The sequence below is a fragment of the Rhipicephalus microplus genome, chromosome 1, assembly GCF_043290135.1.
Source record: "Rhipicephalus microplus isolate Deutch F79 chromosome 1, USDA_Rmic, whole genome shotgun sequence".
Taxonomy (NCBI): domain Eukaryota; kingdom Metazoa; phylum Arthropoda; class Arachnida; order Ixodida; family Ixodidae; genus Rhipicephalus; species Rhipicephalus microplus.
In genome coordinates this window covers 154,338,022-154,365,563 of record NC_134700.1, presented here as the reverse complement: position 1 = coordinate 154,365,563, position 27,542 = coordinate 154,338,022, and the positions used below count along the sequence as shown (strand labels likewise).

General features: G+C 41.1%; 1 protein-coding gene across 2 annotated transcripts; it reads right to left on the bottom strand.

Annotated features, from left to right (window-relative positions):
• Positions 1 to 578: 578 nt before the first annotated feature.
• Positions 579 to 26,614, bottom strand: Fbxl4 (F box and leucine-rich-repeat gene 4). Of its 2 annotated transcripts, XM_037429537.2 has the most exons (15): positions 26,367 to 26,614; positions 26,095 to 26,194; positions 22,427 to 22,532; positions 20,636 to 20,728; positions 20,046 to 20,244; positions 19,420 to 19,490; positions 18,200 to 18,269; positions 15,518 to 15,627; positions 13,769 to 13,878; positions 8,501 to 8,636; positions 7,351 to 7,443; positions 6,439 to 6,546; positions 3,572 to 3,652; positions 2,676 to 2,780; positions 579 to 867 (listed from the first exon to the last, which is right to left on the bottom strand). In XM_037429537.2, exons 1-15 carry the CDS (start codon positions 26,520 to 26,522, stop codon positions 729 to 731), a joined length of 1,677 nt encoding a protein of 558 aa, XP_037285434.2. In that variant the 5' UTR covers positions 26,523 to 26,614; the 3' UTR covers positions 579 to 728. The 2 variants fall into 2 exon arrangements, with proteins under 2 accessions (XP_037285434.2, XP_075743641.1); XM_075887526.1 differs by lacking the exon at positions 579 to 867 and having other exon boundaries at positions 2,672 to 2,780.
• Positions 26,615 to 27,542: the final 928 nt, after the last annotated feature.

Genomic DNA, 27,542 nt, shown 5'->3' with positions numbered 1-27,542 from the left:
TCGACATTTCACGAAGATTAGGGTATATTTGAAAAAGTAATTTCAGGACCTGGCGTAGCTTTGTGTTAAAATGTTTCATTTTTACGCAGAATGCTTAGGTTTGATTTTAGCTGGGACCCAGACATTTATTCTTCAAATTCTTCCTGTCTACGCTACCGATGTCGGCTATCGCTAAACGCTCGCGCGTTAAAATTGCCCATGTGTGTTCTCGTCGTTCCTGCGTAGATACTAAGTGTAAATCACCTGTGGCACATACCAGCATACTAGCGGCACATACTCGCCTGTGGGTATGTGCCACTATCTGGCGGGAAGTGTTTTTTGTGACGGGATTGTGATATTATTCATGTCTTTGCCAGCACGTCATATTCTTCAAACCATCTTACCCTCCCATGCTAATTTTGGTTCACGCCAAGTTAAAGGGGTGACCATGAGATCACCCAAACGTAAGCGGCTAGACAGATGGATAGATTCACTCAAAGCCGCCGAAGTTTGTTAAGAAATGCTTCGCATTTAAAAAACAAAGCTCGGACAGTTGTTGAGGCATGGTCACACTTTCCTACAATGAGTAAACACCGGCACACATAATAAAACTTTACATTTATTACATGACAGTCCATTTTACAGAAGCAAACAATATATACACAAAGTTTCAGCCAGTTTTAGATAGTCGGGGTATGAGAGAAATTTCTGAAACAGGTACAGTAAATTCACTTATAGGGAACAGCATGTCATCTACAAGGGTCCGTGATACTCCTCTTAATTTGCACCTTGGGGTACAGCCTCTTCCACTCTTGCACAACATCGAGGCTGATACTGAAGCAGAAGGACACGTCGAGTATCTTCAGTTGCTTGCATTCGTTCAGCACCCTGTGTGTATAAAAGCGGTGGCAATAAGCTTCCTAGCACCTCTCAACCAACTGAGAAAAGTGACGAGGTAAGACTTTTATCTACCGTATTTGCTCACATAATCCTCGCACTTTTTTTGCCGGAAAACCGATGCAAAGTTGGGGGGTGCGAGAATTACGCGGGGAAAACTTTCTACGAAAACGTAAGAGGGAAAAAGAGAACCAAGTGGCCGCAAATCGGGATTCTCACACCAGCAACTAACAGCAAGCTTTAAGAAGTACTAATTAAAACTTACCTCAACAATAAAAGCAGAGGTTTAACATAAGACAAGATTTATTTGAGACACAAAAAGTGGAAGCAAATAGTCGAGAACTAGAATACCATACGCAAAGCTTGTGGTCGTTGCGGGCGTAGCGGTAGCGTTCGTCGCTCAACAGGAGCCCTCAAAAGGTAAGCGTAGGATGTCAGTATTGGGCTGATGGCTATTTAGTTTTTTTCTGAAGAAATAAAGTTTACCATAAATTCCAGCTTTAGGCACACGGCAGGCCCGACACGTCTTGGTGGCTTTCAGCTGCCGTCACCAGTAGCGAACGCATAACTCGTAGGCTCCGAACAGCCTACCGGCGGCCCTGTTGCCGTTGTTTAGTGCATGATCCATCACTTGCAACTTGAAAGCAGCCGTGTAGCTTCAGTATCGCCTCATAACGTGACAAGATTACCGACACAACATACAAAACACGTCGCAACGCGAGCTGGCCACTTCGGCTAGGCTTGAATTGGATTGAATTTTTGTGCAATAGTACGCTTAACGGTTAAGAGATGGCGCCAGATGGTGCGTGCTATCATCATCAGTGGCTGGAACGAGCAGACGACATTATTCGGGGGTGCAATAATTATGCGAGTGCGAGGATTACGCGAGTAAATACGGTATTTTTCATTTGTTCGTTTATCGATTGTACATTTACCCCAAGAGCATTATTGTGGAGCAGAACATTACAAAAATGTGTATGTCAGGTTACGCGTGAAAGTTGATCCTGGTATGCAACAAGCAACGACAGAGGGCGAGCCGTTACAACTGATGTAAAGCCTATAAAGTATACAGAAAAGAAATACCATTCTCAAAACAAACATGAAGAACAGTAAGCACATGAATAATCACTAGAGGTTACCAGCTATACAATATTAAAACGAAACAAAACGTAACGAAGGAGAAAGATGAGAAAATTTTTAAAAATTCACAGTCAAGCTGATTCATTGAGCCTGAATACACACTGCACATGACCTTCAGAGAAAGTGTTATTAATGAATGTAACAATGTTCAGTAACTATAATTATTATTGTTATTTGATTATCTTGGATGATTGCTTGCTAGGCTAGTTGGTTCTTTCAACACATGTAAAACTGGACAGGACGACACAGACCGGGACTAAAGGGTGCTGTTTAATGAGTGTAAAGAGTGCTGTAATTAGTGCTCTTCACACACTGTCTCTGTTATCATTTCCAATATTGTATGCTGTTACACGCGTTTCTTGAGTTTGTGAGCCATCATTGTATGAACCATCACATCACAGACGAGAGAGAGAACTTTTGAGAAAGTCTGCATATAGTATACTCCCGTTGTTTTCTAATGGGGAAAGTCTTTGCTGCCGCCATTTTGCATTTCGGTGTGCTGTTCTGGAAAGAAGAAATTGCCCCACTTCCACATTGCCGCTAATTTCGACTCCCTGAGGGAGGGGGGAGATCGTTAGGTCTGGATTCTATGGCAGTAGTTGCACTGTGCACAAACAGACACTAACACCGCCAAGAAACTAAAACGAGAAAACGCTCACTGAATGACTCCAGATGAGCTCGCCTCTGCAGATCCTAGGATGTCCAGATGTTCAAGGTCGTGACAATATTTCGCAATAGCATACAGGTCCGTGTCGCAAAGGACGCTGAAAATGAGCCAAACGTCGATTTCGAACTCTCATTCACAGCATCTACAATCATTGCCAGTTTAGATTGTAAATATTCTATCACCACTGTCGACTTTTCAATGTTGATGGCGTTAGCATCTGAAGTAATCAGAAATCTCTACTTCTGAAAACTCTTCGAACAGGTAAGCAGCACAAGATGAGGAAATTGGAAATGAACACATGTAAAGAAAAGCTGAACACAGGTACAACTCCTGTGGTCATAAAAACACCAGGTCTAGTACACGAGTTTAAAAAAGTGTTTCTACAGTTGAGTAAAAATTCATGGCAGAGTTACTTTAGGATAATATTGGAAACCAATGAAAACTACATGTCTCTGAAAAAGTTTACATCAAGTTCATTGTGTTTACAAACACAAAAAAAAGGTTTCCAAAGTAAATCATTCAGCTGCAAGAGTCTTTTCAACACTTTTTCAAGTAATCGACGAATGAACTTAGTATCGAAGTTTATTGCTTCGAGCATCGAGTGCCAAAAATTTTTTTTTCACCCAAGAGGAGCCATGCCACTTTATGTCATGAATCATAGCCTTAACTTGGTTTGGTCTCATTTGTCTGTGATAATAGTTTATTACATATAATAGAGTTAATGGCACCTGCGCCCTTTACCTCAAAACGTCACCGTCCAGCTACTGGGCTGCCGTGCTGTCACCGTAATGCACAAAGATGTGGTCAAGCACTAGATCACTGCCAAACATACAAATCAGTACTTTTAATAGTTTTTACAGCACTGAAAACAGCATGAACATCACATACCGAACAGCAGGTAGTAGCAACCTCTTCAAATGTGGACAACCTCTTGCGATTTCCTGGATGGATCCCGACTCAATGCTTGTGCTGGAAAGAAAAATGATGGACAAAAAGTTTGCACGATGCATAATATTCTGAGAGAGCACTTGCTACAGAGAGAGAGAGAGAAAAAACTATATTTCAGTATGCCTGTTATGGGTTTGTTGAAGTTAGTCATGCTTTCTGCCTTACCAAGGTCACTAAAGTAAACTGTGGACCAATTGGGAGGAAAAAGTAAAGAAGTCTATATGGGTCTCAATATTCAGTCAAGCTACACAAATGTCTAACAATCAACCAAAGAAGTTTACTCATATATGGACAGATTATGGCAATTCACCAACTAGAACAATCTAAATGCAAGTTAGACATCTGTGTTTAAAGTGACATTGAAATAACCCATTGATGATTGATATGTGGGGTTTAACGTCCCAAAACCATTGAAATAACCCATCCAATGCAACAAGGAAAATGCATACGAGGTCCCCTGCTTATAAGAAACATCTCATATAAAAGACAAGGATTGCTGCCCGAAGCATGTCTCTTATAAAGGGGTTTAACTGTAACGATGAAAAAAGTGCGCATAAAAAATTTCAATGGAAAAAAAATTGTATTATGAGAATTTTTAAGAACGTTAGCCCATACTAATTGTTTGCTTAAAGTCAATAATAACTATACTGGCAACATAAAGTTTTAAAGGTGGTGCACCCTTCACATATTAAGAAATATGTGGGCAAGATTTAATTTTGATCTGGCAATCAGAAGTGCCAAAACATGAAGTTAAACTGAAGAAGTTACCCAAAGATTGATCTTGAGAAAAACGCATTCTAAATGTACAAGTCAAAGCTCATCTATGCGGCAAAGGTACGTTTTTAAAAATTATTTCTTCCATCATGAAAGCTTGGCAATCATAGTTATTTTGAGCATATGGCTTTAGTGAACTTTTCACGAAAAATGCAATGGCAAGTAACCAGGTGACGATTTCAAGGGGACTCTAGACAATAGGCTCTTTTTAGTTTACAGTAGTCGCATTGTGCTCTTTAAAAGCGTTTTTTACCTACTTCGAGTTTAATAAGAATTCTCAGTTTTTTTGTAGTGAAAGTAGAAAAGCTAAACTTGTGAAAGCAAATAAAAATGAAAAATACGTAATTTTTAAAAAACTTGCATTTTTCGACTCCTCCCCTTTACTCAAATGGAATGTAGATATGTAAATAGTAGCAATGACGCAGACGATTGCGAATAAGAATAAACAAGGGAAGGAATAGAGAATTACGTTACAGAAGACTTATTAGTTTACAAATGTAAAAACAGAAAAACTTAACAGAGGCTTACGTAATGTGTGGGATGCAAACGGAGAACAGCAAAGACAGCACTTGTGCAAACAATCAAGCTATGGTTAAAAAAAATTACTTCTTGCATAATTTAACACGAAGAACAATAATATGGTAGGCTAAAATATCATCTGTTATGTAAATGCTTTTTCTGTTGCATATAGCATCAACACGTTTCAAGCGATAGTTGACAATATAATTGGAATATTAGTTAATCTCATAGCATGCAAGTCAAGCTTACATAGACAGGATCTCTCAAATTTCTTTGTGACAGCAGTGAGACCCGAAGCAACCCCATGTTTGCACTTTCGGGACATTCCAATGAAGCACCACGCAAGACGAACTTCGATAACGACAGTATAGCCGCATCTGAATTTAAGCGAAAGATGCTGTACGCATTGGAGTACGCAGCAAAACACCGTGGCTACAAGAAAGACAAAAAAAATATAAAAGACAAAAGTTGCTGCCCGGAGGATGCCTCTTATAAAGGGGTTTAACTGTAACTATCAAGAAAGTGCATACAAAATATTTTGACGGAGAAAAAAATTGTAATGTGAGAATTCTTAAAAATGCCAGCCCTTACTAATTGTTTGCTTAAGGCCTATAAGGTCCATAATAATTATACTGGCAATATAAAGTTTTAAAGGTGATACTTGCACACTTCACATGTTAAGAAATATGTGGGCAGAATCTCATTCTGATTTGGCTATCAGAAGTACCAAAAACATGAAGTTAAACGGAAGAAGTTTCCCGAAAATGGATCTTGAGAAAAACGCATATTAAAATGTACAAGTCAAAGCTCATCTATGTGGCAAAGATACATTTTTTAAAAATAATTTCTTCCATCATGAAAGCTTGGCAATTATGGTTATTCCGAGCATGTGGCTTTAATGAACTCTCCATGTGAAATACAATGGCAAGCAGCCCGGTGACAATGTCCAGGAAACTCTGCAATGAGCTCTTTTTAGCTTTTAAAAGCCACCTTGTGCTCTTTAAAAGCGATTTTATCTTACTGCAAGTTTAATAACAATGTTCAGTTTTTTGTAGGGGACGTAAAAAAAACCAAACTTCTCAAAGCAAAAAAAAAGAGAAAGATGTGTAATTTTGGAAAAATATGTGTTTCTTGACTCACATCTTCTTTTAAGATACATGATGCATTATTGAATGTATTGGAAATGCAGATACAGTCAAACCTCTTTATAAAAGACACTGATACAGCAGACAAATAGGTACCACGGGAGACACCAGTGTGCCTACTGTAAGATACCAATGGATAAGAAAATGCATATGAGGTACCTTGCTTATAAGACAGATCTTATATAAAAAACAAGAGCAGCTGTCCGGAGCATGCCTCTTACAAAAGGGTTTAACTGTACTCGTTTTGCGGGACGTATCGCTATACAGATAGAAGATACCCAAGGAGTATCTAAGAGTATCTGAGATACATGTATCTTTGATAGTGCCCAGCCCTGTGAACTTAACACACAGACTGAAACAGGCACTCACCACCAGCCTAAATCGAGGCTGACTAGATGTGGACAGGACCGGGCAAACAAATTGGCACCAACAGATGACAGTGTTCTAGCACGGTAAAGGTCTAGGCTTCTCAGGTTTCTGAAAAAGTGCAAGAGTAGACTTTACTTCAGAGTTGAAGCGCACGCACGCAGTTATTGTGTACACAAGCACACTAAAGGCAACATCTCGTGGCAGCTTGAGTGTCTGAGGAAAAAGAGCAGGATTCAGAAACTCCAGCAGTGCACACTCTTGCTTCTCAAAATTAGGCACTCCCTGGCCAACATTAACTTTCTATTGACACTGACTATGCATGCCTCAAAACGACAGATTGGCACGCTGTGAAATGCTGAATGTCTGTATTCATGCTAACATTACTTAGCACCCTAAGCGTGTGCTTTACTCGGGCACGTATTTCCTCTAGCAACTGTAATGTTTCTCAGTAAAAAAAAAATTAAGGCTCTCAATCTTTTTCAGTTTTTCTTTTTTAATCAGTCCAACACTTCAGGAACTGCACATTTCCACCTTCCGGAAAGTAACAGCAACGCACAGTTTTTACTCCATTTTCACATGTAATAGGCACACGTACGCGGGACTTGACTGTTCACAGTGAATTTCTTAAGTAGCATTTGTTGTAACCAGTACAATGTCTGAAAGCGTTTGCATCTGCACATATACTCGTGTTCTTCTGTAGTTGTGTAGCACTTTGTATCAGACTACAGTATCTGTATTTGTGCTGAAGTTTCTATGGCGTTTTGTGCAGTCTAAGCCCATCAAAGGGTGTTGCAGACCAATTAGAGAGACACTTTTTCTTCACCAACGTCTCTCAAGATCACTAGGGTAGCTAAAATGAGAGCCTTAAAAAGATGAGCTAATAAATAGCTGCACAAATATAAAGCCACTGACCCCAGGTAGGTGCTGATCTCCAGAGCAATGTCGTCATAGTTGTTGACAACGGGACAGCTGCCTAGGGACAGATGCCTGAGCTTGTTGCAATTCCTGCAATGCAAATACATTCTTATCCATTGCGCCAGGTCCCCACTCAGGCTCCGCACAATCATCACAAGTTTTACTCTTATTAATGATTGTTTCAAAAATTCAAGACAACTAACAACAACATAGTAAACATCAATTTACAGCCCATTCTTTTAGTAAAATTGATACAGTAAGCAAGGTGGTTCACAATATGGTGATAACTAACATGTGAATATTTTGATGCACCTAAAGCGGACATATGGCAGTAGAGATACTTGAAAGAATCTGCCTTGCTGTTCGTATTGAAAAATGAGTGATAATTAAATTTGACAGCATTTAATCAACTTAAGACACATTCAAATGTCAAAAATACGTCGTGGTGTCTTTCAGATTATTTTTAACACCTGGTCATATTTAGTTAGTACATGCAAAGCTAACTAAGCAACCTCAACAGTTCTGCTGTGTCGATTCCACAGTAATAGGAATTTTAAGATTATATTTGAAGAAAACAAACATTACTTTCGGACACCCAGTACTGTGTAAGCAAATACAGCGGTACCGATAACCAGTAAGGTGTACACCAATTTCAATTTGCTGCCTATTTTATGCTCGCAAAAAACTTGCGAAGCACATGACCACAAGTCATTATTTAAATTGCTCCGAGTTTCTCCAACAGGAAAAGCCACTGATTTAAGTATGACTGATTCAAGTATTGATTGTACAATACATTGACACACGAAATGCTGCTTAGTTGGAATTTAAACAAGGTAAGTCCACTGTAAAGATACCTCAGCTCAATAGACATACTGCGGTTTTTTCAAGTTCTGCAAATGTTCAGTCCAGCTTCCAGATGTGCCGAGATTTTGGTAAACTCCCTACATTCAGATCAGAAATGTTTAGGCCGTAGCTGATGTTATTTAATCTGTAACTAATGCATTAATGTTTAGCCATAGCTGGTAGCTGAAAAATGTCCACAAGTAATTTTCAGCTAGTTTGTGCCGATAAACACTGATAATATCAATGCTTTCCGATGAAACATGTGTAACAAGCCTTTCAGCATGACTCAGTGTTAACAGCTCACCTGATAATTGAGATAAGAGAAAACATCTCGATTTCAGTCCTGCACAGATCCAGCCAGACTAGCTTGGACAGGTGAGATATTTGAAGAAAACCGAGCCTGTTCAGCAGGGGATTGCAACAACCTTTCAGTTCCAGTTCTGTGGAAATGAATAAAAGAAAGGGTAGGAGAAAAAAAAGTAAACCATTTGCAGCAGAACTAAACTCACTGGTGCCAATCATCCATTGCGAAGCGAATAGCATAAAGACAACTCGACGACACTTCGGTCGGCACAGTGAAAACACATCAAGCGCGGCGACATGCTGGCCTGCATCAAGGGCATCCCTAAATAAACCATCAGCCCCGAGAAAAGATGCAGGGCAATTTTGAAGACATTCTATTTCAACTGATGAAGCACACGCCTGTGGCATAATGGTTAGAGCACTCGGCTTCAGTACTTCAGTGCTGAAGGCCAGTGTTCCCACCACTATGATGTTTTATTGCAGTTTGTTTAGTGTACATATGCACAAAGCTGTTGTCACTAATGCTGGCGCACGTGTCTGCCTGTGACGTCACACCAGAAGGTCGATGCTTGTCAACCTTCTGGTGTGACACCACATGCAGCCACGTGCGCCAGCATTATATCTAGCCCTATAGAATCTGTCGTACTAGCCAAAAAAAATGTGATCTGCTTTTGAATATCGCACTGTGGCTCAGTCATGCTTGTCTGTGAATATGGAACTAGACACATAAAGATAAGTTTATGAGCAACACAGATATATGCATTCTTTCACAGAAGCAACAACATTAAAACTAGTTAAAAATATATGTTTTGCTTATCAAAACTTTTCTTGTGAAAATAAAGGGGAATAGTCATTAATCACAAGTTTTGGTAGCTACCGAGAAATGTACCTATTTGAGCCTGATCCAATTTTTTTCAGAGGGTGATTTCCGACCAGTCAACACCTGTGATGAAATTTGCATACCAGCAGCATACAGTTATATTGCTGGTAATTTTTTTCAACAAAAAAGGGGGGGGGAGGACAGGAAGAAAGGCTCGAAAGGCTGGCACCCAATCTTAAATTTTCTCCCAACAAGCAGCCAATTAGTTTGTTAAATGTGTCTTCCTGCAGCCTTGTGAAAGTTACGAGTAATGTCGACTAGATGCCTAGTTCAAGTTAGGCTCTCATAATTCTACGTCTCACAATGATACATGCACAGGTCATGTGTAACCCAAATATGGTTCATTCAAACAAAACAGAACTTCCAAGGGGAAGCAGAGCCTGGAAGTGGTGAGACATGACTAAATAAGAATCATTCCTCAATCCAACAATTAGACTAGTCTTACAACGTTTATTGCGATTTGGCCTAGTGCCTTTCATTGTTTCGCACACAGCTCACAGAAGCTCATGTGTGGTATATATCTCCATTTAAATGACAACGAAAATCCCTGAGTATATTTTAAATAAGATGTACAAATGGTATCACAAGCTGAGTATACTGGTTGGTTTTCACGAGCCTCCTATAGGGGGGAGGTGGGTCTTTAGACAACTTTTCTTATTTTTAGTGCCAGCTAGATGAAAATGGGCAGTGTTGAGCAGTTTTTTACGCTGATTTCAAATCTGTAATTAGTTTTTTTATAGCTGCAATGGTTCATAAAATATTGATGTCTGAAATCAAATTAGTTTCATACTCGTTACGGGGCTTTATGAAAATTTAGTCTTGCTAAACCAAAATCTGAATGCATGACACTGTTGCTAAAGATCTACTGTAGGGGGTGATGCTATTTTTATTCATTCAGAAGCATTTTACATGAAAAAAAAAAAAGGATCATGAAATTACTATGAACATTTTTTTCTAATTAGCAGCCACTGCTACACCTAACTGTAAATTTCATGGGAGTGCACGAGTGATGAAAATAGCATCACCCCCCAGATCATTTCAATACGAATAAAATGATACCACATTTGCCATTTTTGCTCAATTATTACACAGAAAAAACACCCGTAAGGCTGAGTACGGTGTGCAAAAATATCGAACGGAGAAAAACGCATTTGAAGTTTCAACCCAAAGTAGCTTTTCTTGAAATTAACTTACCACAATACAAATGGTACTGTTCTGTAGCTCTGTGTTTTGTGAACATGGCAGTACTAAATGTGTGACTGCAGACTCAAAATAATAGTTCAGTGGCCACCGAAACGGCATGAGAAACTGTATTTTTAACGCTGTGTGTCTGTTTAAGTACACAGCAAGCAAAATAGCACTTGAACAGCATGGTAGCAAACACTTGAATAGTATAATCAAGTGGCTCTTCCATAGACAGCATATCTACGCACAATGTTCCAGTCCAAAATGCAATTTTTGTCGGAAAATTGCCACTGCTGTCCACTGAAACTGCCCTACAGCATACCAGGACTGTAGGCCGAGTCTCTCGCTGGTTTGTGTCGCTTTGCAAGGCGGGTCTTTGTTGAACAGCTGTCAGTGTGCTTTTTCTTAGACTTCTCCAGCCTGATGTCCTTTTCGAGGCTGCGGAGCACCGAGCGATCTCCAGGGCTGTACCCTAGTTTTTCCGCGATTCCCGCATTGCTCCTCGTGACACCTTGGTTGAAGCGGCTGACAGCTTCAGCCACTGCCCTTTCGACGCTGCGCAACGAGGCGTGCTGCGTTTTCAAAACCTGCTGCCAAATCACAGAGTGCAAGCTTTCACTGGGGTTCTGCGTGAGGCCGTCGCTGCACCTTTCCGGAAGGGCTGTCTCACTAAGGCGCGTGAACACGGGCTCCAGTGCCTCGCACACAAAGTCGGGCAAGCTATGGTCGTGCGGCGGCAGCTCCTCATTGTTGGCCTCAGACCTGTTGAATTTGCACCATGACTCGGGGCCTTCAGGACAAAGCTCATGCCTGGGTGTCTGGTCAGTGGATGACATGTGCTTCAGCGTGGCCAGCACAGCCTTCTGCATCCCTGGCACATCATGCTTGTGACTGCGCAAGGCATAACCATAGTAGGAGGCGATCTTCTTGATTTTATCCTGAGTCAGCCTGCCCTTACCACCAAGTGCTTGACCTTGAGCTTTTTTTTTTTTTGTCGCTGAGGTTACGCAGGGCTGCAAACATTCGTTTATGCACATGGTTTATGCAGTCTTTTTTTGCCACCTTGATATAGCCGTAGACTTCATTTGTTGTGAAGGCGTGGTAGGTTTTGCTGTCCCCATCGGAAAGCATTGTCGTATATCGAAGCTTATGCTTTTCGAGTGACCGCTGGAATAATAGAAGGGCTGCTTCCACTTCCATTTGACCAGCCTTGCAATCGATATTTCTTTGGCACACAGGTGCATGATCAACAAGCCAGGCAGCGTATCCTTCGTCGTTTCCTTTAGGTCCCAAGGTGCACCCCAAACAAAAGTTTGACAAGACAACATGGTCTATCACTAAACCTGTATACATCTCGATGATGCACCCGACACATATGTGTGAAGTGTGCCCACGGGTCAACCAGGTGCCATCATAAATCACGTCGATGTTCCCGGGTGCGTTGCCCAACTCCGCATACAAGTCCTTGATGCAAGCAACACTAGCACCTTCACACTCGGTGGCAGTGGCACTGCAGGCTTTCTGCATTGTTTTCATGTGGCTTTGGAAGGTTTTGTGGTGCAGGCCTCGATGAGATACATTCATGGCAGCAAAAAAGTCCGAGAGAGCTGTTGCCCCCTTACCGATGCTGCTGATGGCCTTCATTGCACGCAAATTGACTTCAAAAGGCCTAATCTTGGCCTCACTGTCGCCGGCTACTTTTGGGGACGAAAAACAGTCCTCGCGGAAGTCGCAGTCACTGCACGAGAGCACAAGCTTTGAGCACAGGCCGTAGTCTTTTTTTCTCCTCGAAAAAGTCATGCTTTTCGCGCCACACTCGGGGCACACGACGAGCCCAAACAACGAGTTTATCACGGCTATGTCGACGATTGAGAATTCCGTGCTGTTTTCTTTGCCGTTGTCCTCCAGTCCAACGTCGAGTAGCTTGAACTTTCGTTCCGTCGCGCACTGTGATGCCAAGGTCTCCTTCAAATCCGCCGCATTTCTAGCGCGCTCGGCTGTCTCCTCCGCACTGAAAAACATCGTGTCGACACGGTCTTGAATATTGCTTGAAGTACCAGGTGACCCGATAATGCGATCACCCAAGAAAATGCTGCAGCTAGGGCCAGGCGAGAGCACCACCGCTGGCACCGCTTCGGCTACAACAGGTAGTTGTGGCAGCGTGCCGTCGTCGGAAAAAACTCCCTCGGTCGCATCAGGAGCTCTTGGCAGCACGATATCGTCGCCTTCCTTCCGTTGCGCGTTCCACGCACGCCGTTTTTTCTTGCTGTACGCTTGACGAGTCTTCTTTTTTAGCCGAGGGTCTCCGCTCACACCGGCCATAGCGTTGACACGAAAGGCAGAACACCACACGCGCGCGGAACAGCAACCGCTGCGGCGGACCGGCGGAGCAAGAAAAAAAAAAAAAACGGCAGGTGGCCTTGGCCGCGCTAGCCAATGGGAAGCGCGAGACAGGGGGCTCGACTTGCGAGCGCACGCATGGCAGGTGCTTATTGGTGCAAACATTCGAAAAATGCGGTTTTCTCAAAAACGATTTTTTGGTCATTTTTGACCATTCTAAGACCCGCGTCCCCCTTAAAGGGACACCAAAGGCAAACAACAACTGGTGGCATATTTAAACTGTGCAAAGACAACGACACACAGAGCGATCACACATGAAGCACAGACTTCCAATTGTGTCTATTTCGTAAAGGTGCAACATTATTAAACTTAGACAAGGAGAAATCACACTGATAACCTTACAATGTGCACAAACGTGGCAATACCACATGCGCATTACAATCTCAGAAAGGATTTAATGTGCCTATCCAAGAAACTTTTTTCTTTACGTGATAGAGATAATAAAGGTAAACTAGCACACGTGTCCCTCTTTTTGCTATGATGAATGAGGACCAATGTCAACAACATTTTTTTTTCTTTTCTGAAAATGAATGCAAACAAAAAACAAACTGTGCATGCATATGGGGCCTAATACTTTATTCCCTTTATGTAAGAATTGAAGCTGACTGATTGCAGATTACTTAGATAAATAATTACATCATAATTAACATGAATTATGGAACTCACATAACACAACTAATTTCATTATTTTTTTTACTTTTTTATTGAAGTGAAATAGTTTGTCTCATGAGAATTATCTCATGTGAATTTCACACATATAAAAGTGGTGGATTATAATTTGCATCTGAAGAAAATATAGCTTACCTGTGAGGTTTGGACAGTAATCTGCAATGACCTTCAGACATTCGTTATCAACGAATGGGCAAGAAGACAGGCAGAGGCACTGCAGAAGCTCTCCTCTCACTTCCATGAAACTACACAGAGGAATAGGAAGAAAAAAAAAGAAAACTGCTACAGACAAACACAGTCCTAAAGAATGGCACATCTTCTCCATGCCATATCACAAGTACAAATTTGATACGCGTTACGCGTGAATAAAATGATCAGTGAAATCTTTTTAAAACCACTTGCCAGATTCAACACATCTTTTTTTCTTATACTAATCAAATAAATGTTTTATCTCAAGGAAGTATTTATGAAAAGAACTGTGAATTTGTCTTGCAAAGAATTTTCAGTCTCTATCTCATATCAAAAAATGAGAAAGCTAAATGAAATTAACAATAGTTCAAACAAAACTCCTTTGAGCAGGAATGCCTAAGGTCAAAGATGAAGGAAGGTGCCGGTAATATACAAAAAGACCTTAAAAATGAAAGACATTTCAGAACCAGTAAGGGAGGGTCTTAGTCACAATTCTATACCTTGTCCAATGTTGAGGGCCTTGTACATAATTGTGAACAGGGCACCGTACAAGAACCAGAATTTATTTTATTTCAAAGTTACTTTATGTTTGGTCAGCATCTTCCTCTACATTTGACCAGAAAGCTGAATGCCAAAAAAATGAAGCTCATTGGGAAATTCCAAAAATTGGCTATCCCTGTACATCCCTTTAAGGTCAATTAGAGGATTTTGTACAAGGGACGCCAAGTGATTTTGTTCGATGCATTCATTCCGTTTGCCATCAAAGACAGAAACTGAACATCAAAGCAATCTTTTCTCACTTGGCATACAAAAACAGGTCCTAAGAGAGATAATTCATGCCGTTTCTATTAAACTCATGATATAATTATCATTTTAATATACTTCAAAGCTGTACAGCCATTCAACAACAAGCATTAAATATACAAATGCACACGGTTTATTTGTTTTCAGATGGGGAAACAATGTATGTATGCATGATACAAAACACTTTATAACTAATACAAAATGCAACCAACACAGAACAGAACTTGAATTTAATGTGACGCAGAATGTTGGCGATTCAGAAAATTAAAAAAAAAAGCAAGGCACGACACTTTAATGGAGTGAAGCAGAGACGCAGTAGCACAAACATATTATTTTATCAGAGTGTTACCAGGTTGGGCAACCAATGTTTGCCACTGCAGGTACTGCGAATACAAATACATACTTACACTGTGCACACACTACAGACATATTTTAAAATTAATACATGTTCTAGTGTGTAGTTCATCTAAATTGTAGTTTAATATTATTGATTTCATGTCCTTTTTATTTCTAGAGAATTTTGTTTCAAACTTTAACTTGCAAAGTGCTTTTCTTAACACTAACCCAAAATACATAGGTACGCGAAACTTATGCTTCCCCTTGAAATGCGTCGCACAAAAAAAAAAAAAAAAAAAAATTAAACCTTCCAGTTCTCATTATTCTTTTCTGTTATAATAATGACAGCAGTGCAACTGAATCTATAGAATAAGTAAAATAGATAGTCAAGAAGACTGACACGAGTGGCACTCAAAGTGTCGGTTAGTGTGCTGTAAAAGAACGCCAGAAACAGTGGGACTTGATTCAACCCATTACAAACGGCCATAGTTCCAAAGTGCTAGCAGTGTACTTAAACTGCGTCAAACACACGACAATTAGAATGGTGACACTGACCTCACAAAGGCTTCTGCAGAAAGATATCCAGCAGCGCCACACCATGAGAGGTTGAGTTTCTCCAGCGTCACACATCGCTTCTGAAGGGCCTCGAGTGCGTTGTCGTCGATCTTTGAAGGAAGAAACAACGAGTACAGGTGAGAGTCAAAGAAAGTTTTCATTGCAGCTTACAATCCACACATCGCATAGCTGTGCGTTTCACAAACGACTGCTCCTGGAGACACCAAGTCCGCCCTCAAGTCAAGACACATAGATTATAGTAGCACCCACAAAGCAATGTAATGGGGCTTAATTTCATATCAATTGCTCCAGAGATGTACCTCACACTTGCAGGAAGTAATGTACAGTATGGACAATACCAAGAGGCAGATAGCATCCTGCCAATGCCCTTGAGAATTAAAAAGCACAGAAAAGAGAAAGCTTAAACAGGTAGAGGGCAGCACACCTATCGTTATGTTTTATGTATACTGAAATTAATCTGAACTGACAATAATGTCATGGATATTATTGGTAGTAATTGTAACGTAAATATGAAGAAAGAAGCATGGATGAAAAGAAAGCTTGCCATTGGCAGGGATTGAAACCGCGACCTTGGAATAATGCACCTGGAGCTCTACCAACTGAGCTATGGCAGTGGTCATCCCTTTGCCCACTTTATAGGGTATATATGTATGTGCCCTCTCATGTGGTTGGAGTGATGACTGCCTCCAGAGTCATTCAATGCTTCTGATCACGAAACTGCTGCCTCAGTTTCATATGTAGCCAGTGGTCATAGCCAGATCCGAAGAGTTGCTTGAGACATGATGTGACCACTGCTACCACTGGGGCTCTGTGCAGGAGAGCCTCAGTGTTTTAGCTTGCTAAGCATCTGCAACAATCGCTTTGCTTTCCCACATTCACTTTTAGCACTCGGCATGCATAAATACCTGCCTGGACAGGTTTACTGTTTTAAAATGAGCACCCTGGAGCGGAAAAGAAGCAGCTCAAAAGATGCAGCTCGCAACTGTATCAGCAAAAAAAATATGTTTTGGTGGTTTATGAGTGAATCCCACGATATGATTATTTCAAATGTCGTAGCCGGGGACATCTGAATGATTTTTGCCACTAAGGCTCCTTTTACATGCCCCTAATTCACAGTGCACTGGTGTTTTTGCATTTCACCCCCATCCAAATGCAACCGCCACGGCCTGGCAAGCTTCTCTCATCTCAACAATACGGCCCGCTTACATTTCTGCTGCTTGTCTAACGATGAAGAGAACGACATCTTTTTGGTTACCTTACAGCTGGAACAGCACTCCTGCACACAACATGTGTTAGGCATCCTCGTGGTGAAACAATGTCTCCACTAACTTAAACACATCATATCCAGCAGCTTTTCTAGCACTGCGCAAGCATTTTAATATGCGCACGGCACAGACGATTGCCTCCGTGGCGCAGACTTGTGGCATTTTCCAACAGTGTGTGAAGCCCACCTATAGAATGAAGGCTCAGTTTTGTGACGATAAGAAGTACTCACTTATTTATTTACTTATTTATTTTGTTGCATACTGCCAGCCTTCTATGAAGGCTTTAGGCAGTTGTGGGGCATAAATAATTAACACAAAACAAGCTTGAAAAGATGAAAAAACAACAAGTACATTAAGTGATATATTGCAAAACAGTGACATTGAAGAATATGCAAAAACAATAAAATGAAACAAAATGAATCGCCCTGCCACCATAGCTCAATCGTTAAAGCAGAGGATGTGTTATTTGAAGGTCGCAGGCTTGGTCCCGGCCGGCGGAAAGTAATCTTTTCGACCACTTTTCTTTGTTCGCACTTACATCACAGTTACATACTAATAATAACATCCCGTATACTTTCCTCGGCCTTATTGTCTATTAGTTCCCATAAGTATTGCACTTAACAAAAAAAAAATGAGCTCTTGAATTTACGCCTCTTTCCTATACACACCAGAATGTAGTATAGAATTAAATCTTTTTAATAGAGACACTGAAGTAAGAGACAAATGGGTCTAAGAGACAGCAGCGTACGTAGATAAAAATTGGGCCGAATGAGAAAATGTTTACGTGGTATCCTGATTAAAAGAGACACCTCATATAGACGACAATAACTGTTTCCTAGCGCGTGTCTCTCATCAAGGGGTTGTTCAACTGTGCATTCACAAAAGTAAGTGACCGACAGGAGATCCTCTAAGCATTTCGTAAAAACAGAGTTGGTAAGCTTGAGAGAAATGTGACATGAGCTGAACAACACACGGAGCAATGTGACAGTGACTATTTTAACAGATGTATGGCCATCAAGGCAGTATGCAATCGATAGCAGTATGCAGTCACATAAACGGAAGAATGGCCAGAGAGACAAATGTGGTACTTTACTTAATTTACGACAAGTTTTCGATCAAGCAACCTTCACCGCGTTACAACTTAATTATGACAGCAAATTAATTTTCTGTCGGAAAATTTGTTATGAAAGTAATCGTCATCAGCCCTTCCAAGGCAGTTGGGTATCATATGATAGTACCTGTTGAAGAAGTTATTTAAGTTAGAATAAAACTGACATTTCTATTAACACATTAGTAATTTTTTCCTTTATCTTTCATAATTAGCTTGTTATACCCACAGAGTTTAAATCCTTAGTGCTGCACAGATAAGAGACAAGTATATGTGTTTCGCTACTACCTTTTCCCAGTATGGTTGAAGGTCCAGGCATCGGTAAAATATATGATCGTAGCAGACTTTCCAAAACAGTCTAGAGGAAAAAAAGAACAAAGATATACACATACCCTATGTTAAGCCAAGAGGTGACGATAAAACTAAACTGAACTTGCACATGCGATAAATCATTGCAACGTCCAAAAAATTCATACATTTGCTCTGTCTATTAACAAATATGCAAGCGATCATACTAACCTGCATAATATTATATATATATATATATATATATATATATATATATATATATATATATATATATATATATAATTTTTTTATTGGCACAAAGCAGGTGCAAATGTCTATTTTTTTTTTTTTGTTCAAAGAAAGTGGAAGTAACTTTGAATAGTAGTAAGATTTGACTTTCGGTAGAATGGAAGTATTAACCTGCAAAATATGTTACGTTTTAAAATTTACTAAGATAATAAAAGCCAGCATAACAACAAGCTTTTGAACTTAAAAAAGGAAGAATCTATGTTAGGGTAATATGTTCATTTAACCTTAAACTATAACTTCACGACAGTGTGAATTTTCCCTGGAAAGGTGTGTTTCTGGTACAACACCCCTACACCACAGTGAAACCACCTCTACAGAGAGGGAATTACATGCGATTTATTATACAACTATTCAATAATTTCAAATACTTCAAAATTTCCAGTAATAAAAATTTAAAAAAAGCAAATATGTTAATAACAATTAGAAAATTTGAAGTGCTCAAATATTTGTACTAGCCTACAAACAGTAGTATTGTCCCCTTGAAAATTACACACAAAAGTAGAGCACTATAATATGCTGCTTAACCTTCATTGCAACACAGCCATGTCATACAGTGAATACTAACAGCAGCAAGAACTGACTACTTCTTAGTGAAGGGCACTACATGAGGCCATCTGTTACTGTAAATAGGACCACAAATGCCACTTAAACAATGCGACAACCTTTCCAGTCCAGTATGTGGGCCCCAGAGAAGGCTTAGATGAGAATATACAAGTAAACCTACATATCTTCAGCACAGCCTTAAATCAACTAATCAATTAATTCCAATGTTTACAATTTGAACAGGTGTGTGGAGTATCTCATTAAGCTTCAGATATGCATACTTAGTATTTTGAATCGAACTGCTTTTTTGATACCTTTAAGACTGATATGTCTGGGTTTGATGAGCATGGAAAGAATGAAATACTTACTTACAGGTGCCAGATAGCCTACATATCGACAAAAGATCGAGATAGCGAAAAATTTGGGTCAGGAGTTCGTGCTGAAAAATAAATAAATAAAGATGAATAAAGGATCATAGACCGCTTTAAAGATAAAAGGTATGAGACAACCAAAACGGACAGCAGCCCAACAATGTTAGACATTGTCAGTAATGAATGCAGATAACAACAAAAGATTGTGCAATTACGTTAGTGTGGATATGCGAGCAAAAGACTGCATATTAATGATAATGTGGATAAAAAAATTATGGCAACTAGAGCACGTTAACTGACATCAAGCCCCTGTTCCCTCTCAACCCAACTTTATTTTCTCTTTACACCTGAGCTGCTTTAGAATGTTATTTGGGTGCACGTTAAGGAACCCCAGGTGGTCCAAATTTCCGAAGCCCTCGACTACGGCGTCTCTCATAATCATATAGTGGTTTTGGGACGTTAAACCCCACATATCAATCAATATCATTCAAATCTTTAGGATGTTGAATAAAAAACTCTGCCTTCAATTTAAGTTGCACAGTCAGTGCTATGACCTTTCATTAGAAGCATGCCATCATGTACAGGGACAATGTACAGAGGCGATGCAGAGAGTCGATACTAACTGGTAGTGAATGAAATCCAGCCCGTGATGGGAGGAATGTTTCTTCCTTGCAACTTGACCGAGATGTGACCGCTGTGATGCTCTGTTCATCACTTTCAGAATCCACAGACTCTGGCCTTTTAAAGGTCCCCACAAGCAGCACCGCATCGATTTGAGCGTGGTAGTCAAGGTGGGCATGGTGGAACTCAAGTCGCAGAACCCTGAACCGATATGGAAATGCCAATTCACAAACATAACTAGAGTCTCGTTGATACTACAGTTGCACTTGTATTACAGCTGAAAAGACACAAACACACGAAGGAACACAGGACATGTAAACAGCTTCTGTCGGCTAACGTTTAGGTAGTGCACTGCAGATATTCAAACAGAGCTCATAAAACTTGTAACGACCATACTTTGTAATGGCTGCTACCACATCGCATTCTCTTTATCCAACATAATACCACACACAATTATTGGCTACATTGCACCCTTAGCATGAGCGATGATCTTAAATGAATACGGTCTAAGAGGAAGAAGCCTTAAAAATGCGGACTACAGATTCAGCAACAAAACCATGAATTAAATAGAGTAAAAGGAGAGACGACTGACCTGGTAACAAACGTGTCTTCCAATGACAGTGGTCTCGGCCAGGCACAAGCCTCGGCACCTTTTGTGGGCTTTCCCACCCACAACTCCTTCCATCTGGTGAATGAGTAGATAAGAGAAGAATAAAGCAAACAGGCTAGACACAGAATAAAGTGTTACTTATTCAACGCATTAGTCAGAAACATGCATTGGGTCACACCATCATAGACTGTGTCGGCATAATTTTAAACACTGGCGAGAGTAAGCTGGCCCACCCTGCACAAGACTAACATAGCTATATAGAGTTTCATACAATAATACCTAGAGAGGAATCTGGTGCTGCGATCGTGTACCCCTATGGGAATTATGGGAAGTACAGGCTTCTGATTGGATCAGGTTAACTAGTGAACTTTCTACAGACCTTTTTCTACAGTTTCAGTTTCGTTCTTCGCACAACGTGGGTAAGTGCGGTGCGGTGAAAGAGGCTGAAGCAGTGCTTTTGTTCGAAGAGACTGACGACCACTAAATCTCCTAATTTGCTGCGACATTGGAGCTTTGTGAGTCATATTTGAGAGCTTAAACGAAGCGTGATCCACTCACCGCTGCACCTAGATGTAGCGTCTCATGCAGTGCAGGATGTTGCCTCGCGTTCTCGTTTTTCACGAGCGCGTCTTTCCTATACTCGTTTTAAATCGACTGCAAAGTGATGACGAAGCTAAGTAGATGCACCGTCACGCTCCGCTGACTCCACTTCACAACAAAACCAGAGGTGCGTTGGTGGCAGACCACTGGGACAGATGCACCTAGCGTCGCAGAAGACAAAACGATAAGTGTTTCTCACTTAATACTGTACTGTTATTTGCATAAATAGATAATCCATACTTTTGAGAGAAATACAAGCATGTTTATTTTCAAGTGTTGAAAAAATAATTAAATAAATCTTGATGCAAAATCTGGAACGTGATGGCAGAGCGATGCTTACCCTGATGGTCGAATTTGCCCTGGTTTCACTTTCGTCGCCTGGTCACAAAAACTTTTTACAATAAAGTTTGTATACAAATAACTGAAGCAAGTTTCCAATAAATTTAAGTTCATATCACTTTGTTTGGCACTCTGAAAAGAAGCGTCACAAATCTCAACGTAATTCATTTGAAGTGGATCTGAAGCCTGTACTTCCCATAAATCCCATGGGGGTACAAGCGCCGCTGATAGAGCCAGCGCAGACACTAGCGCCAGATTCCTCTCTAGGTACTATTGTATGAAACTCTATGCATAGCTACAAAAGGAGTGTTGCAACAGTCTTTGCCAAGACCTCCTGTAGTTCGCACTCCCCCTGCTCTCTCATCACTGCATTATTTGTACTAGAGGACAATCTATTTGTAGAATGCTAATAGACATAATTACAGCTGGAGACACGAAGGTGCACAAAAAGGCAAGGAGAATGCATGGTGACGTAACTGTCATTTTGTGTTCTTTCATTGTGTGACAACAACAGTCTTTCCAAGATAAAAAGCAGGAAGCAAAAAATTTGTGGCAGCAATAGTGGTAGCAGAAATACAGAAATAAGAGGCAGCAAATAGAAAATTAGATGGGCCCTGTTACACCCCTAGTTGGCCCTACCACTCATTTTTGCAGTTGCATATGCGCACGGTGATGCACTCTGTACAGCTGCAAAGAACAGGACATTAGGCAGGTGTACTTTTAAATGCCGGAAAAATGTGTCAGCAAGTAGTATTGTTTGAGCTGTGGTTAGCAGACAGGATTTAAACATGCCAATTAACAATGACCGATCCATGAGCTTTCTTGCACACCAACCTGTTCTTGAGGCGATCATAGGCCAGAATCCTCACAACACTCCCAGGGTTGTAAGTCTCAAAAACAGTGACTGTGGCTGGGTACACGTGATGTTCGTACTGAAGCTCTGCCAGAGAAGTGCAAACACAGCATTCTTACACTCACTCACTCACTATGACTGAGCCAATGGGTAGGAGCTATAGTGAAGCCTGAGAGGCACGTCAATGACAAAGCCCATTACCATAGAGTACTCTAAAAAAGATGCAAAATTAGGCCTACAGAGTTTATCTAAACCACGGCACAAAGGCAGTCTTACAATATGAGTTATAAGTTAATTGTGACACTGTCTCCTCTTCCCTCTTTCGAGTAGCGCTTTCTCTCTTTCGTCAGATGTGACTGCACCAAACCACACTGCACAGAACTCAACAATGAAAACACTCCATATCAAAGCAACATAAATGACGGCCATACATAAGTTACCAGTGGAACTTGTCACTACATCATGTTACTGAGTTAGTCATCCAATATTTCTTTAAAACACAATATGCACATGTAACTACACATTACTGCGCCCCGTCAAAAGGAAGTGAAATAAAACTTGTTGCTGGGCTAGTTGGTGCACAATTAAAATATAGGAAAAGGGCGCAACACGGAACAAAAACGTCGACCAGCAAACAAGTACTATCATCGTCAAATGAAACCCCCACAGCAGCACAACTTTGAAATGGCATAGTGTGGGCTGTCTAGTTATCACGATTGACAGGTGCGCACACCCTGTTGGGCAGCTCTGCGCATATATACGCGCCTGTCCATGGTGATAAGTAGACGGCACGTACTATACCATCACGAAGGTTTGCCGCTGTTCGAGTTTCATTTGACATATAGTACAAACCCTTGTACTTGTTCCCTCGTCAACATATTTGTCCCATGTTATGCCACTTTTTATGCATTTTAACAAAGGGAACAAGTGAGACCAGATGGGTGACAGCTGCCCATTTTTGCACACATCACAAACACTAGAGACAAATCAAATATGAGAATACATTTTTATTCAAGACAAGCCACTAGGGCAAAGTGTCGCGGCAGCAAAATAATACAAAGAGTATATTTAAGCACAATGAAAGCTGATAACCACCACTGATAGCACTGAAGTGAGCTCACACAGCCTGGGTAATATTTTGGGCTCATATATCTTGTGAATAAAGTCAATGAGAATATATGATATTCAAACCCTGTTTCGACTGACATGAGCACTCTTCAATGAAATATTGTCGTCAAAACTGAGACTGGCGTTCCTTTTATGTTTCGAAAATGAGCTTTTATAAAAGAAGTCGCTTTTTTCACTATTTCTTTTCTTTTTCTACCCTGCTTGTCAGAAAATGATCTTTCGAAAAAATGCTGCAAAGGCTGTTTGTTATAACTGACACTGTTCTCATGTTCCTCTGTGAAATGGGAAACGTGCTTAGGCACATCGAACTTAGCAAACTTTTATTTCGGCCATGTTTGCCATTTTTTCACATTTTTTTTCTCCAATTTGACGATCGCATAAAAAAAGCACTAATGTAATTTATAGCATTGCATATTAAAACCAGCAGAAAAAGTGTTCTATGCAAAGTTTATAATTTGCATTAAATTCAGCCGTAAAGTTCGAAAATGTCGTGGTAAGCAACAATAGAACCCCCAAACCTCCCACTTCAATTTTTTTTTTTAGGTGTGCTAGGAGGATGTTTTGGAAATAAAATTTTTGGTTTTGTGCAGTTTGAATGTGCCCACATAGCATATAAAAGACCCAGCGAAATATCGATCAAACATGCATGTTCAATTGTTTATAGAATCATCCACCAGCATGTCAAAATGAAGCAGAAAGGAAAGAAGAAATAAAAAAGGCAGGAACAAGAAAAGCATCTGGTTGGCAGCCCTATGCTGCAAGTATCTTAAAAAAAGGAGAGGGAATGAAGCTCCAAAAACTTCATGCTAGACAGAAAGACAGACAAAGAACTTTATTGGGTCCTGAGAAATGCTACTCTTTTAAATCAACGTCGCGGGCCGCTCCGACAAAGGAACAGGAGACGGGAACGGGGAAGCCTGGCCTCCCCGCCACATCGTGGGCTTTCTGGACAGCGTAATCCAACTGCCATGCCTTATTTGTTGTTTTGCCTTATTTACCCACCTGTCACAGTGTACAATAAAACGATTTGCTTCATTATACTGAAAAATTATGCATACACATTTTCGAACAGTTCTTAAATTCTCAAAAGCGGTGGTGGATAAGGTGTGCAACATAAAGCCTTTGGCCCTGACTAAGTCCAGGGGCAGGTTGGTTCGATTAACCTGCACCACATGAAGCGATTCATGAGATGCCACACGCTGTCATTCACTTCAACCGCACAGCAACACCATCCTCTGAACCATGCTGTTTGTTTCCAAACACGCAGGAGAGGTGGACCGCTTGTCCCCAATCTTCCTGCACCTTTCCCAGTATGACGACATCTTGGGACAAGCGCGTGGGTTTCAAGCTTTAAGTTTACTTCTGTACGTAAGTAAACACAAAACATGTGCAAACACTGCATGGCTTCTCAGCCCAAGTCTGGAAGTGGGTGTTAATCAGCAGCAGAGCAGATGACACAGCACAAAGGGGCATGCATCGTTTGCATCCCACTTACACATCTGCCATGTCCATGCATAACAGGATACATCAATGCTTCATCAGCCGACCATGTGTCTATTTCACCACCTTTCTATCTTATGCGGATAGTCCAGATTGGTCAGACAATGCAACACCTTCCTGGTGTTGGCACACTGCCATTTGTTTCTGCTGCGCCACAGAAGTGGAGCATCCCAAATTCTTAACTTATTTTGCCCCAACGAGAACTGGTTCAGAGCAGTGCAGTTGAATCACACAGACCTTGCTGTAGAATTTTATTTATAAACATCCACACAAGCCTCCATTTTATGATGACAGTATGGAGAGCATATATAGTACATGACATGCAATGCACATTCTAATTTAATTTTATTGCCCTATTCACAGCATTCTTCTATGCAGGTTTTGTTGAACAGTTCTTCAGCTTAATAACTTGACACTAACTGTGCAGCTACAACACTCACCACTTGTCTGGAACTAGGTTGAATGTCTACAAAAAAAAAATGTTTTTTTCATCCCTCATCGCAGTAGCTTAAGTGCGTCGTTAGAAGGCTTTTGGCAACAGTAACATCACCGACACATGCATGAACATGAAACAGGATACTAAAAACGAAAAACACATGCAGTACCGATTGCCACAACTGTAGAACGGTAGCGTTTGTTAGAGAAAAAATTAATGGTTTGATGAAAAATCATCTGGTCGAGACGAAGCAAAAAATACAAACGAAATTAAATAGAGCCCAACCATCGCTTTTAATGTTTTAAAACTTTTTCATTGGTCGGCACTATTTCATTTTGTTTGTATTTCTGAAAACCAGATAACAGAAACCAACAACCGATATCAGAAACTATTAGGGATTACGTGTGTCGCACGGTGTACTTTTACTCGCCATTGAATTTCTCGATCTCTATTGGGCTCCTTCCGCAGATAGGACGAGGCCGCCCATTGCGATCAAGAACTTCGATCTGGATCGGGCCGGATCGCTATCCGAAGCGATCGTGATCAACAATCACAACACAAGAAGGTGCGGGTGACAGTACTTGCCGACATAATCTTGGCTCTTGACGTGCCTTTCTTTCGGCAGAATGGTATTGAAGTTTCTGTCAGATATTGAATGCTGCAGCCACCACGGCCCGTACGTGCGCTGTGAAAAATCAATGCCGCATTTCAGTCACGGGCTCTCCACTAACTGACCGCTGCCTACGCTTTCCCAGCGAGGTTTTAAGAGATGCGGGTTAAAGCTTAGTACCGATCTCATTCAAGCTAAAACACGCTCCAGGGGGATTATCCACAAACAAGCAAGAAGAGAAACGTACCGCCGAAAACGTCTCCGAATAGTCTCCGTACTCCGGAAACACCTCGGGCGCTCCGATTACGTTTAACGCAACGTACGATATGCTGTTGTAACTGCCATACTGAGAACTGTAATCAGTGACTTCTACCACGTCTTGGCATATTTCATCATCATCCATTTCTATCTTGGAATGCTGATAACAAGATTGTCAACGACTGTCACAGTCAGGTCGGCAGAGGCCACCTGCAACGGTGTCGATGACGATAGGCCCACCTTTTTTTTTATTTCTCTATGATAGGCCTCCCAACCTCGGCCAGAGGGTGCGTGTATAGGTGTTCTGTGTGTACTGTTTGAGACGTGGTTTGAGGCCAAGACGGGAGTATTGCGAACCAAGACATATCGGGCCAAACACGAAGCGTAAGACACGGTATGCAGTGCATGTGAAGACAAGGAGAAAACTGCCGAACACTTGATAATGTTCTGTAAAGGGCTTCACCCTATAGTTCAGGATGATGACGCAGAGTTTTTCAAAGCACTGGGATTTAGGGACAGGGAGGGCAAAATAGACTAAGCGGGTATAAATAACTAGAAGAAGGTTCTCTGATTGGTGGCTAAAGTCAAGGCACGAGTGAAAACCCTTCACTGCAAAGTACCAGTCCTCAACTTCACTATTTAAAGGGGAAAAAGAGATAAATCTAGTGGTTAGTTCACTAAGTATACAGCTAGTTAGCGTTAGCCGCCGCCCAATCTAAAGGGCACAGCCACATCCATCCACCCATTCATGTGAGTGAGTGAGAATCTTTCCTTCTCACTCACTCACGGGTACGAATGGGTTTGAAGTAAGCGCAACGAGATGGCCTGTGCTCTATTGAGTTTTGAATGTGGCATTGGGAATGCCCTCCTCACCATGTAGTAATACTTGGTAATATCGTTGTGTGTAGTAGGTGTGTCTTTATCCCACGTCGTCGGCACTGGAGCCGTCGCCCAGGTCGAGAGCAGCGCGGTCAGTGAGCGCGCGCGCTGCTGTGTGGGCCGACTCGTTCGGGTTCAGTGCAACACCGTTTACGGAGCCGCCATGCGCGGGGAACCTATGTATGGTGTGAGGGACAATCGTATCGCCGGTGGAGCTGTTCAAGATACTGGCTGCCTGTGTTGATATCCGCGGCCCTTTTGAAAAGAACGGCTATTTGGGCTTAGA

Coding starts and splice junctions, on each gene's coding strand:
- Fbxl4 (XM_037429537.2), bottom strand. CDS start 26,522: ATGGATGATGATGAAATATGCCAAGACGTGGTAGAAGTCACTGATTAC. Junction 26,195..26,366: donor ATTCGGAGACGTTTTCGGCG/GTACGTTTCTCT, acceptor GATTTTTCACAG/CGCACGTACGGGCCGTGGTG. Junction 20,729..22,426: donor TATGATCGCCTCAAGAACAG/GTTGGTGTGCAA, acceptor CTCATTCACCAG/ATGGAAGGAGTTGTGGGTGG.